The sequence below is a fragment of the Cyprinodon tularosa genome, unplaced genomic scaffold, assembly GCF_016077235.1.
Source record: "Cyprinodon tularosa strain WSP-4 unplaced genomic scaffold, ASM1607723v1 ctg801, whole genome shotgun sequence".
Classification (NCBI taxonomy): domain Eukaryota; kingdom Metazoa; phylum Chordata; class Actinopteri; order Cyprinodontiformes; family Cyprinodontidae; genus Cyprinodon; species Cyprinodon tularosa.
Genome location: NW_024039565.1, coordinates 175,703 through 189,795, shown reverse-complemented (window position 1 = coordinate 189,795; position 14,093 = coordinate 175,703). Strand labels below are relative to the sequence as shown.

At 41.5% G+C, this 14,093-nt stretch overlaps 1 protein-coding gene across 1 annotated transcript; it reads left to right on the top strand.

Moving 5' to 3' along the window:
• The first annotated feature begins 4,610 nt into the window (after positions 1-4,610).
• LOC119774224 lies at positions 4,611-13,601 on the top strand. The gene is made up of 4 exons (XM_038271632.1): positions 4,611-4,836; positions 4,942-5,017; positions 7,048-7,377; positions 12,985-13,601. The coding sequence occupies exons 2-4, from the start codon at positions 4,957-4,959 to the stop codon at positions 13,395-13,397; spliced, it is 804 nt and encodes a 267-aa protein (XP_038127560.1). The 5' UTR covers positions 4,611-4,836; positions 4,942-4,956; the 3' UTR covers positions 13,398-13,601.
• The last annotated feature ends 492 nt before the right edge of the window (positions 13,602-14,093 follow it).

The following is a 14,093-nucleotide window of genomic DNA, read 5'->3' as shown; positions in this document are numbered from 1 at the left end:
CTGAAGCAGCCAGGGGGGGATTCTGCATGAGCCAAATAGCAGAGACAGGAGCAATTGTCAAAATTTTGGTGTCGATCATTCGATTTCATTCTGGACACTACAGAAAAGGGGCTAAAAGTGTTAAAAACCGGAATTTTCCTTCAATGTGTTCCATAACGTTTTGGATGATTAAATGAGTCATTTCAGGTTGAACAAAGGTTTTCTCGGCCGCCCTGGTGGTCTGTAGGGGAAATACCGTACTTGTAATTGCAGGAGCCCTCGGCCCGCACCCACAGGCTCAGAAGTCTCATGCATCGCGAGAGTCGGTCTTGCTTTACGGCGAGAACTGCTACACGCCCCCAGTGAAAGGCATGCTCGTTGCTAGCGCAGTGGTGATATTTTTGCAGTTATCATGGCGGAACCAGCGAGAAAACAGCGAAAGCCCATGTCGGAGCAGGCAAGAAAGAGGAAAAGGGATCTCTACCGCAGTAGACATGGTGATTCGTTGCGTTCGCCTGTCTGCTAAGCTCAAAACAACAGCGCCTGGCTTGACAGAGACACCAGGAGAACAGCTGAGCATATTTACGATGGTGCACTTTTACTTTCGCCCTCTGGGGGGAGCCTCGCTGGAAAATCAACACCAGTTGCATAGTATACCTTTAACAATTTCAAACAAAGTTAAATGGGGAAAAAAACAAGAAAAAAAAACAAAAAATACGAGATTCTATTACTAATTGTAGTTCTGACCTCCACCAGTAGGTGGCGACATGTTCATATGAAGCTTCATGAACTGTGGGGATTGTTGAAGCAATTTGGCCAAACGGTTCAATGAGGCTTCATCTCAGCATCACATGCTGTAAATATTCTACAATAAATGCTCCATGTTAATGAAAATATGCAAACATAGAAATAACTTTTGAGATTTCATTCATGTGGCTCCTAATATAGATCTGTGAGGACTTGAAATGTCTAGAGGCAAACAGACGTTATCACTTCTATTGATATCTTCAAAGCCCCGCTGCAATACCTGATCAATGTGTTTATGGAAGCAGAAAACTCGTCTCTTTATCCTTTTTCTTGCTGCCAATGCTGATCTGTCTGAACATTTAGCTTTGGTTTGATTAAGGAAATGATCTAATATTTACAATCGCTTCAATTCAAAAAGGCTCTTATAGCTAAAGCTAATTAAAGCTTCAGTTACTGTCATTTTTTTCTTTGCCTTAAAAGGAAACGCTGGAATCAGTAAACAGCGCTACAGTTATAGGCAGGCATTAAAAGGATGCTCTCTGTGATACTGACCTGCATTTCCCTGCTGCTGAGGAGGGAGGGAGGGAGAGCAGATGAGTCTGCAGATAATTTCCACTTCATATAAGCTGCAGCGGTCTTTGCACCTGCCAAGGTGTGTATCTAAAAAGAAAGGCTTTCCTGCTTATTGCAAAGAAATGGGTTGTCAATAAAGCTCATTAATGAAATGCGGTACTTTCTGCTGATGCTCTTCCTACACCGACCAATGATCATTCATCTGTCCAACCCCTTAACCTTTGGTGGATGTTGCTGTGGTCCCCACTGCAGAGTAGAGGAGGCAGAAATTATTTAATGTAGATGTGGGTATTACAGAAACAAATAATCCAGAAACATCAGGCAAAGTAAAGTTGGGAAGATGCTCAGCGAAGCTAACATAAGGAATAAAGAAATAAATAGAATCCAGCAAAGAGGAACTGCACAGGAGGGTATATATGGGGGACAGAACAAAGAACGGTGTAACCAGCTGACAGGGAACAGATTTGGATGGGAGAAACCACAAGGCTGCTGTATAAATCCTCAAACTCAACACTATTTAACACATTTTTAATTGAAAACTTTTCCTGGATGGGAAGTGAAACGTCTTCAAACTTGGACACAAAGTCCAGAGGATTTTTTTTTTTTTTTACTTTTATGGAATAGTTTGAATAAAAGTAAAAAAGTTCAATTAATGCAATTTATTACACCAGCTTTCAAATCAGTTTATTCTTAGACGTTCAATTGTAACAAAAACCAAACACTGGAAAAGAAATAAATTCAGCAAACAGGCTGATTTTATCAGAAAGCAGTTAGTTGCACTGGGTTTTATTTCGGGGTGTCAGGGGGAGGAGATCTGATTGAAAAAACTGTAAGTAATGGATCCTTTTCAATCCCAGTCCTTTTTCCTGGTTTTTGCATGACAGGCATGTTTTGACATTTCTTTTGTGTTTTTTTATGATGCCTTAAATATGTTTGCCAAAGCTCAGGAAAAGGCTTTTCACATTAGGTAACGCAGAGATTGCTTAAAGGGATCAGTTCTTGTTTGAACAGCCTAGCGTACAAACTGCCTTAGGATCCGCCTTCAATGATCAACAGAACAAATCTGTTTTATTGAGCAACACGACCAAAAGTTCACAGACATTCATCGGGTTGGATTTATGACAGCACTAATGAACTTCCTGCTTCTGCCATAAGGGTAGGGAAAAAAAGTTGGTGTGTATGTGTCTGTGTGTGTGTGTGTATGTGTCTAGCCCTCAGAGTGAGGACCATTATGCCAATTTCACCTTCAGATCAGTTGTTGCAAAATGAGGACATTTTTGGTCCTCACAAGCTATTTTGCTAATGGTTATGTTTAAGGCTACGGTGTCAATTGGGTAAGGGTGATGTATTCATATATATATACATACAAATACAGAAATATCCAATCCAATCCACTTTATTTATATAGCACGATTTAAAAAAACACAAGGTTTCCAAAGTGCTGCACAAAGAAGATAAAATAACTAAAATAAATAAAATAAAATAAAAGCACTGCCCGCACAGGATAAAAATATGCATGTGTATACATAAAATCAACATGTGTATACCTAAAATCAATACCCTACATGGTGTCAAAAGCCAAAGAAAAGAGGTGGGTTTTAAGAAGAGTTTTAAATGAGACAGAGAGGTGGCCTGTCTAATGTGCAGCGGCAATCCATTCCAGAGTTTTGGAGCTGCAAGAGAAAACGCTCGATCCCCTCTGAGCTTAAGCCTTGCTTTAGGCACTGTCAGGAGCAGCTGATCAGCTGACCTGAGAGATCGGCTGGGAGTGTAGGGGTGCAGCAGCTCAGAGAGGTAAATTGGGGCAAGGCCATTCAATCTACCGCTGCTGTACCCCTACACACATATATATACATATTAGGGGTGGAACGGTTCACAAAATCCACGGTTCGGTTTGGTTCACGGTTTCGTGGTCACGGTTTTCGGTTCGGTTCATGATGATTGTTACACCGAAATTCCATAGAAATTAATGAAATTAATGAAAAAATCCCAAAAAATTAATGAATTGTAATTATTTTTAATGATCCGCGGAAACCCTGGATCATTTCCGCATGTTCTGCTGCTTTGAATTTAATCATCTCCGCATGCCCTCTACCATCTCCAAGGAACTCAGAGCGGAGCAGACGAAGCCACAGTGGAGGCTGTAGGCTTTGCTTTGAGCAGCCGGTCTGGAGCGCAGCGGGGCGGAGCGCTGACGGAGTATGTGGGATTTCGGGGTTAGCATGACATGTTGGTCATGTTGCTGTTAGCATAAACAAAACGTGTTGCACAATGCTTGCACACTGTTGCACTTTTATCCACAGCTTTCTTTCCGCCGTCATCGTAGGTCACTCTAAATGCAAAGTGGTCCCATACAGCAGACCTATAAAGTGCTGCTGGCGCGTCTTCCAACTCCTGTTCTTTCCCACTCGCCATACCCACACAATTCTCCACAACAACAGATTTTTTTCTGCTACACCCGGCTACGCTGCTTCGCTTCTTCTTCTTGTTTACTACTGGTGGTTGGCTTTGGTCGCAGTACCGCCACCTTCTGCTCTGGAGTGTAAACGCTTCGCCTATGAGAAAAAGGAGCAGCGCATGAACCGAACGAAACACACGTGAACCGAACCGAGACAGTCGAACCGAACGGTTCGGACGGTTTTCATAAACCATTCCATCCCTAATACATATATATATATATATATATATATGGAATTCAACACATGGTCCTCACTATAGCAGAAAGAGTATATGTGTGTGTGGCCATGTCTTTAATACCTGGTGGGGACAATTTCCTAGGAATATGCTACATTTTGGGGACTCATAGGTACTTGTGGGGACCAACAACTGGTCCCCATAAGGAAAGTTTCTCTTCTTGGGGTGGGGGTTAGGTTTAGGACTAAGGTGTGAATTGAGTTTAGGTTAGGTTTAGGGATAGGTATGTGTCGGTAATGGTTAGGGTTAGGGCAAGGGTCACGGTTAGGCCATATAAATTAGTGGGAAATGAATGGAAGTCAATGGAAGGTCCCCACAAGGATATTGTGACACAACATGTGTGTGTGTGTGTGTGTTTGGGGGGGTATTTTATCACGTCTTACCAGAAATGAGTCATCACTTTACAACCGCACACAATAAAGGTCTTTGCAAAGTGCAAGTGTCTCTGCATGTCGCCTTTGGCCATAGAGGGAAACTGGGAAAACCCGAAACAATGGAGCGCAATGTTTCAGGCATTATTAACACTAGATCAAAGCAATCATACAAGTCCATCCTTGTTTTTTCTCACTGCTTAAAGAAAAGCTTTTAACCGTCAGCCTCTCTCTCCCTCCGTCTTTCGCTTTCCCTCTATATCCTTTATTTGTCTCATATAGGCATGCATACACACTTCCTCACGGACCTCTTATTTTATAGCTGTTTTGTACACGCCCTCCGCAGCGGCAGGTCGGCAGCCGTCCTGTTAGCCTGGAATGATTAACTATGTGCACATAAAACTTTTAAAGAAACAAAGGCTGTTGGAGAAGCAGCAGAAGAGTCGGGGGGGAAAGCAGGCATCCTTCACAGGTCTGGTTTAACTCGTAAAGCTTTGAAATCACAGCTCTGCTTTGTTTAGCTTCTCACTGTGAGTTTGATCAGAGCAGGTTTAATACGAAGCTTCTCATGTTACAGTGAAATGCGAGAGATATGAAAATGGAGCTAAAGGTTTTGCTCTGCCTTGTGCCTGCGTTCGTCTTCACTATGCAAGGTAGGTTAACATTCTGTCCTTCTTTTCTCGATGTTATGCAGTTTGGAACGAATGCAATCAGAGCAAACTCTAGTGCATAGTTATGATTAAGCCTCCTGGACAGAAGGAAGTTATATTAGTACCACTCAATTAATTTTCTAATTGTTGTGTTACACATTTGGTTCACATTTCGTAAAGGTTTCATAAACATTCTTATTATAGAGTCTGAGTTGGAGCTCCTAATTTAGTTTTTCACGGATTCCTTCGTCATCCATTGCTGTGAAGATTGGAAACAGCAAACTGATCTCTATTTTTTTTTTTACCAGAGCTTCTCCCTGCAGGATGGATTCCAAGTTGTTTTGAAATGGACTTAAAACTACGGTGGCCTTGAAATGCAAACTGCAACTACAAATCTAAAACCGCAACTACATTAAGGAAATCGCAACTACATAAAGCAAAGCGCAACTACATTAAGGAAATCGCAACTACATAAAGCAAAGCGCAACTACATAAAGCAAAGCGCAACTACATTAAGGAAAGCGCAACTACATAAAGCAAAGCGCAACTACATTAAGGAAATCGCAACTACTTAAAGCAAAGCACAACTACATTAAGGAAATCGCAACTACATAAAGCAAAGCGCAACTACATTAAGGAAATCGCAACTACATAAAGCAAAGCGCAACTACATTAAGAAAAACAAAACTACATAAAGCAAAGCGCAACTACATTAAGGAAATCGCAACTACATAAAGCAAAGCGCAACTACATTAAGAAAAAACAAAATACATAAAGCAAACCGCAACTACATTAAGGAAAGTGCAACTACATAAAGCAAAGCGCAACTACATTAAGGAAATCGCAAATACATACAGCAAAGCGCAACTACATTAAGGAAATCGCAACTACATAAAGCAAAGCGCAACTACATAAAGCAAAGCGCAACTACATTAAGGAAATCGCAACTACATAAAGCAAAGCGCAACTACATTGAGAAAAACAAAACTACATAAAGCAAAGCGCAACTACATTAAGGAAATCGCAACTACATAAAGCAAAGTGCAACTACATTAAGAAAAAACAAAATACATAAAGCAAAGCGCAACTACATTAAGGAAAGTGCAACTACATAAAGCAAAGCGCAACTACATTAAGGAAATCGCAAATACATACAGCAAAGCGCAACTACATTAAGGAAATTGCAACTATATAAAGCAAAGCGCAACTACATTAAGAAAAACAAAACTACATAAAGCAAAGCGCAACTACATTTTTTTTCCTTAATGTAGTTGCGCTTTGCTTTATGTAGTTGCGATTTCCTTAATGTAGTTGCGCTTTTAGATTTGTAGTTGAAGTTTGCACTTCAGGGCCACCGTATAAAACCCTTAAGGCTGATTTATACTAAGAAACCAGGTGGTCTGCGTGTGTCATGCAGTTAACGCAGATATGCCCCGCACCTCCCCAAAATTGTAGTTGTGCTGCAGTACCGCAGACAGGAGGCCTCTGATTGGTCAATTCTACATCCGCTCTACTCTATGCGTATTTCCTGTTTGGTTCCATACCGGCTTGTTTTGTTTGTCTGACCGCCATTGTGGAAAATGACTGGTGAAGATGGAGCAGCTAGCAGAGCGAGGTGCGAGAGAACGCTGGGAACCTTTTTCCACCTGGATCCCAGTTTTTCCACTTCCTCGCCGCCTCGGCCGTATCTAGACCCACAGCTAGTTTCTGATCGGCCCTCTTTCGTTGTGGCGTGGAATAACGTAGCGCAGACCACGCTTCAATATTGGGCAGAAATCAAATCTATATCTGTGTCGTAGTTGCGATAAGCTCGCTGTGACACACTGCTGCAGGAATATACGCAGTTGAAGTTGTTTGAAGTTGTTCATACTTGGAGAAGATCAAACACATTAAATGCATTAAACTAGCAGAACCAGAGGAGTCTTTTCCTAACCGTGACTGAACAGAAATATTAAGAAATAACATTCTTCATTAAATGAGCAGTCCTTTTCTCTATTTACTAATATTCTTTATATTCACGTGTTTGTCTACAGAGTCGTTGAAACTGGACGTGAGCTCCGAGATCACTACAGAGTGTGACAAACCAGTTTATCTCCACTGCAACACATCCCTTCATAACGGACTATCAGTCAAACGCATGGAGTGGTCCCAAGGCAACATGTCTCTGTGTTCTGTGGACAGCCAGGAAACAATAACCTCAACGCAGAGACACTTTGAAAGCAACTTTCACTGCAGCTATAAAGATGGACGTCTCACCCTGGTGTTTCGGAAAGTGCTGCCTCTGGAGAGTGGAAAGCCCTTCAGGTGCAAATTGCAATCTAACAAAGGAGTGGCCCATGATTATACCAGGCTGCAGCTGCAAGGTCAGCGTCCAGGTTTAAAACTTTATTCTTCCTTATCTTTTTTAGTTGGTAAGGGAACAATAGAACATGTTTGGAGAAATCTGAGCATTCAGTCATTCTTAAAACATATTTCCTTAAAGTCAGAAAACTGGGCTTCACATTTCTGTGCATCGGAAATTATGCACTTTGGAGATTCTTCTTTCCTGCCATTGTTTTTAGATTCTTTGATTTTTTTCCCACTCAACAGCTCTGAATGTATAAAAGTATTATTCAAACCATGAATGGCTACACTGCAAAAAATCTAAATCTAGATAAGTCATTTTTTTCTTAAAATAAGTGCATTTGTTCTTGAATTGAGGAGGTAAAATAGGCATTTTGCCAATGGAACAAGGCAATTTACATTTTAAATAAGAAAACACCGTAGCATTGTCTTATTTCAAGTGCATATTATCTAATTATCTTATTTTAAGAGTAAAATTACTCATTACATTGGCAAACTATCTCATTTATCTACTCAAATTCAGAGTGAATGCACTTAATTTAAGAAAATTTTACTTATTTCTAGATCGTTTTTGCAGTGTAAGAGATAAAGACTCTGCTTCAACACCGGAAAAATGATATAGAAATAAGTACACATTTCCTAAATTAAGTGTATTTAACCTTAATTTAAGTAGGTAAATGAGAGTTTGCCAATGGAATGAGTATTTTTACTCTTAAAATAAGATAATTAGATAAAATGCACCTGAAATAATACAATGCTACGGTGTTTTCTTATTTTAAGTGTAAATTGTCTTGTTCCATTGGCAAAGTGTCTCTTACCTCCTCAATCCAAGAACAAATGCACTTATTTTAAGAAAAATGCACATACTGTTTATCTTTACTGTGGAAGCTGTTGTTTCTTTTTAAATACAAGAGTCATAAAATTATGAGAATGATGTAAGGTACCGAGAGTCTGGTAGACTGTGGCATTTAAACAATGCCGTTTTGTACAACATGATGCAAAAAAATGTCCCCCAAACTAATATTTCATCACTACCGACCTTTTGATCCATTTATTGTGTGTGGATCAGTGGATCAGCAGTTTCTAAAGTTCCGTAAATCCTCTAATATAGGCCGGGGCCTTTATTTCACTCAGGTGCATCTTGGTCCAGGCCATTATCGGAAGGAGGCCAGAATTAGAGGCAGGCCTCTATGTCTATTTGATCAAAACAGACGACCAGTGGAATGAATAAAATCGGATTGTGTCTCTTTGAACCGATAAAATACCAGGTTCATTTATTGAAAAAGTACTATAACGGTTTACAGAACATTATTCAGACATCTTCCAGCAGCTGTTATTTTTCTGCACGGCAATACGAAAAAAAGAAAAAGACACAGAATGGATTCTTGGCCAAACAAAGTTTTAAAATAAATTAATGGAAACTGTTCTGCCATCACAGCCGGTCATAAAAACCAAACAATCCGGCCTCCTGTCTGCAGCACTGTCTGCGCTAAGGATGGGAATTCCCAAGCTAATGGATTGGATTCGTTAGCAAACACTGCCCCCCTGTGGTACTTGCATGTTACTATCACAGGTTGCTGAGGACTGCACAGGAACATCGTTGGTTCCAATTATAGCCTCGGCCTGTATTAGCGTCCGGCCATTATTTACCCCCGCCGACAGCAAAACCGGCCATTATTAGAGACCCGGCTGCTAATGGAATACAGGCCAATATTCGAGGATTTACGGTAATCAGGGTTTTGACATTTTATTTGTGAGTCTTTGTTTGAGATTAAAAGCAATAAAATGTATAAACTGTAGCTAAATAAGGAACCATTAGGGCCAGTTTCAGCTTCATGGTGTGTCCTGTGTCGTGTTGGTGTACGGGGGGTAACGAGGGGCGATCAGCCTCTAACGACCACCTCCCTCCCCATCAGGAATCGTAAGGTCGGGAGAAAATCACACGTTTGAAATTCAATCAGCTTTCCAAAGGTGGTTGTGGGTAAATCCTGCTGTTGAAGCAGATCGACGAGCCGACTTACGAGAACCTCAAGCACTGCGCAAACAAGAGAGTTCTTCTTCCAGATTGACACCGCTGAGTCCGACGTGTGGTTTTTAGACGTACAGTGTGAGCAGGTAGATTATGTCAGAGCGTCGGGCCATACAGTGGAAGAACAAACATCATGAGCTCTGAACTTTTAAACCCTGCGGGCTCATCGTACAGTTTAAGCTGTAGCTGGGTGCCATGATTAAATATATAAGACAGACAATGTAGTGTATGGAAAAAGAAATGTCGTTTAAAACTAAACTAAAACTAAAAGTGCAGCCTTGAAAACAGTAATAAATATATAGTTAATATATAGTAAATAATATACAGTATACAATGTATAAATAAATTAAACCATTTTACAAAACATGAATCAGTGTGATGGCGGTGGGGAAGAAGCTGCTGCAGAACCTGCTGGTCCTGCATTGAATGCTGGGAAGCCTCTTCCCAGAGGGCAGCAGGGAGAACAGTCCATGGTGGGGGGGTGAGGGGTCATTGATGATGTCACGGGCTCGGGACACGCAGCGCTGGGATGAAATGTCTTTAATGGAGGGAAGAGGAGCCCCCATGATCCTCTCTGCTGTTCTCACCTTCTTCCAGTCTGAGGCGCTGCAGCCTCCACACCACACAGTGAGACAGCTGCTCAGAACTAAATTGGGACATTTTTAAGTTTACTAAAGTATACTTAAGGTATACTTTAGTAAAGAATAAAGTAAACAATAGTATAGGCAAGTACACTTGTTAAGTATAAGAAATATAGTTTAGAATAGAGGTCTTCAACAGGGGGTTCATGACCCCTAGGGGGTCCGCGGAGGTACTGCATGGGGGTCGCGAAAATTTTGGTTGATTCATTTTTTTTTTTTTTTTTTATATATTCCCTCCTCAATTAAAATGTCTTTAAATCCACATGAACATGAATCCATCAGACTGTAGTAAACAGATAAATGGAGGCAGAAGATGTCTTTCAGTCATCAATGCTCACATTCAGAGACACACAGGAGCTCTTTCAAGCTGGACACCGTTTCATTCACAACACCTGTCCCATCAACCAGGAATCAGAAATACTTTAATAATCCCAGGGAGGGATTACTTTAGTTACATTACTCCATCTGTAATAGAGTGACTATAGGACCAGGTTGATAGAACACAATTTCATACATATATATATAATTAGGGGGTCCCCGCTCCATCTTGTCATCAGTTTGGGGGTCCTTGGCCTGGAAAACGTTGAAGACCCCTGGTTTAGAATAAGTAAACTAAGTGCAATGCCTGATTTTAAGTATGAAATTAGTGCACTTTTAGTATACTTGAATAGACTACTTTTTGCATGATATCCTTAGTGCAGGATATCATGAAAAGTTGTCAAACACAAGCAGTTCTGTCTCCGGTTGCTTCTACCCTAAAAATGACAAAAGTTGATACAGAAACAGATCAACACGTGGGCAGGAGAGAGAGGCTACACATGCATGAAAAGGAAGTCACAAGCACTCATATTTGATGATGAAGATTCTCAGTCATTCAGGTCATAGTCATTCCGTTAAAGTTCAAGTGTCTGGATCTGCAGTGAGTTTAAGGCCCCGTCCACACGAAGTCAAAACGAACACGAGACGCTAATATTTTCCAGAACGTTTGTCGTAAAGACGGAGACGTAAAATAAATGTGATCGTCCACACGAATGCATGAAAACGCTGCAAAATGTATGCCAGGCCTGTAAGTGGCGCTGTGGTGCCAAAGCAAAGATAGGCGACGAAATGTTGGGCATGCGCAGTAATATTTATACATGGTTGCCCTGCGGGTCCATTTTCGTGGTTCAGTCAAATTCAGGTGCTGAACTATGTGGTCGATATTACTCTGTTCTTCCTGGAGATATTCCAGAAGAAGAAGATTCTGTTGTAAGCCCGACAGCAGGGTGAGTAGCATGAGCAGCAACCATTCAACACAGTACGGCGCCATTGTTGTTGTGATACTGTGTCGCGCATGCGTGTTTAGAGGCGACGCTATGACGCATGCGTGTAAGAAAAAAAATGCGGTTAGAGATTAAAGATGGAAACTTCCCAAAATCTTCCCACTCATAAGGCTGAATAAAAAAAAGATCGTTTACAGACCCCCGAAACGCCGGCTTCGTATGGATGAGAGGCTGGTTTGGTGAAAAATTTGTGCGTTTAGGCCAGGGTTTGACTTCGTGTGGACGGGGCCTGAGTCTAGACAAACGACAACGGCAATCCCCCCCCCCCTTTAATGACCAACCCTCAGAATCATAGACAGGTTTCAGATATTACAGGCTAACGATGGAACCAAACGACCCATTCATTGGTTCCCATTTGCATGTGTCCAAGCAATTCAAGTCCTTGTCTATATAAAGACTCAAACTCACTGTGGTTCCAGAAATTTGAATTGAGAAAGCTTCCTGGAGAGGTGGAGAAACGTCTTCAAATCTAGGAAACCAAGTCCAGTGGATATTTTTTGAACTTTTACGGAACTCTTATTTGAGACATGAATCTTGTAGTAATAAAGTTGAATGCATAAGGCTGAGCATACACTGCATGATATGTTCAATCATTGTCTGCAGCTACAGCTCAAACTGTACCATTAAACTTCAGGGTTTAAAGGAAAGTCCGGTCAGCAAGAAATAATCAATGGATCATTATCTAGACGTAAAACGAATATGTTACCGTTAATCAGTAAAAAAATGTTTTCGTCGCGATCACAGAGTCTGGGAGCGGCCATTTTTGCCCAAATATAGTAGCTCCTCCCTCCTGCCATCTTCCAGCAGTGACGTCACGGTGCGGTAAGCCTAGCGCCATTCTCCCCGCTTTCCAAGCTAAATCAATGGGAACTACTAGACACATCTGCAATCAACAACAATTATTGAAGATTTCCAGAGGACTTCACCATTGAAATTCACCAGAGCTATAGTGAAACTGACAATGCCCACGTGCATGGCAGCTGGATGCTGGAATACATCGGGTAAAAGTGAAAAAAAGAGTTATTCCACCTTTCTGATCCCTGATCCTCCACGGACGGGTTGGTCGTTGGATCGCCAACTTGAAGAGGGAGGATTTGCCATCGAACTTCTGGCCAGAGAAAAAACCCGTAATATGTAGCCAACATTTGGAAGAAGAATGTTTTCAAGATGACTTGGATAATAGCGCGTTGTGACAAACACCAGATACAGCACTGGGACTTGATCAACAGCGCTCTGATGCGATCTACCTATTGATGCTGTGTCTCTAAAAACCACATATCAGACTCAGCGCCAGGAGATGGTGCTGGAGGGACTCCTTTGTTTGCACATGCGCAGTGCGTGAGGTTCTGGTAAATCGGCTCGTAGATCTGCACCAACATCAGGATTTGCTCAACAACATCTTACGACGGCTGATGGATTTCAAACAAAATTTTCTCCCGATCTTACGATTCCTGATAGGGAGGCGGTCGTGAGAGGCTGATCGCATCTCTTTACCACCTGTGTCCTACATGACGCAGGACGCACGGGGAGAATCGGCTCGAAGAGCACAGAAGCTCTTACGGTGTATGCCAGGTTTAAAATGTCCAAAATTTGTGTGAACGTTTCAAACATCTTCTTCTTTGTCTTTCCTTTTAGAGTGCTGCAGGACAGTTGAAGCCGTCATGAACAGCCACGGTCCGTCCTGCACTTTCAAACATGCCTACCCTGATGGAGAGGTGCACTGGTATTATGACTCTACAAACATCTCGGAAAAGTCTGTGAGACACCAGACTGCTAAAAGCATAGATAACCATGGCTGGATGATCATCCGCAGCTGGTTGACCTTCAATAGCACGCTGGAGCGAGAGTCACACAAATCGTACAATTGTTCATTGAAAAGTTCAACATCGGGGAAATACATTGCAAGCTCTTTAATTCTGACACCCGAACTTCTGTCCTCGGGAGGCGATGCAGAATACAACATGTCTGACGGAAACGGAGTGAGATCTCTGCAAGCTGTGAAGATCGCTTTAACTATTCTAGTCTCACTTATTGTCCAGCTGGAATAGAGACAAAAAACATTTCACTGAGCCTGATGACACACCAGGTGAATAATCATCAGTAGTAACATGGTACAGTTTTTTTTTCCCTCATTCAATACGTAGGGTAACAGAACAGAGTTGAGTGGGTCGCCTCTCTGGGTTTGAATATTGTTTTTCCTTCCTTCTGATTTTTACTCAGGTATCAAAAGGAAAAAAACGAGGATAATGAGGGTTCTGATTATTTCTGGAAGCCTTTGGCTGATATACAGCTTTTGATCAGGGAGCAAAGCTTGTTGGCTTCTAACAAACAACTAGTAAAACACAAGTGGCTCAGACAGAGCTTCATTTAAACTTGATTTTAAAGTGATTAACTTGTATATAAATAGTATTTATTTACACAGGGGCTGATTTAGGAAATGTGGGGCCCTAGGCAAAGACAGGCAGGGGGCCCTTTGAATGGAGAAGCCAACACATCAAACCGATATAGAAATGTTAATAGAATAGACATCCATGATCTGTTCTAGGTTGTGTCCCTCTCTTCTTGTCCCTTTTCTTCTTGTTTTCCTCTCTATGTTTTGTACTCAGCTGACTTTTCATGCTGTCTCTAAAGGAATGAAAGATTTTTTCCAAGCACTAAGCTCACTTAGCTGATTGCTCCTTCCTGTGTTTCCAAAAAGGCCAAAGTAAATAACCCAGTCCTTCTTTTCACTGTAGACAAGCCAT

Coding starts and splice junctions, on each gene's coding strand:
- LOC119774224 (XM_038271632.1), top strand. CDS start 4,957: ATGAAAATGGAGCTAAAGGTTTTGCTCTGCCTTGTGCCTGCGTTCGTC. Junction 5,018..7,047: donor GTTCGTCTTCACTATGCAAG/GTAGGTTAACAT, acceptor GTTTGTCTACAG/AGTCGTTGAAACTGGACGTG. Junction 7,378..12,984: donor TACCAGGCTGCAGCTGCAAG/GTCAGCGTCCAG, acceptor CTTTCCTTTTAG/AGTGCTGCAGGACAGTTGAA.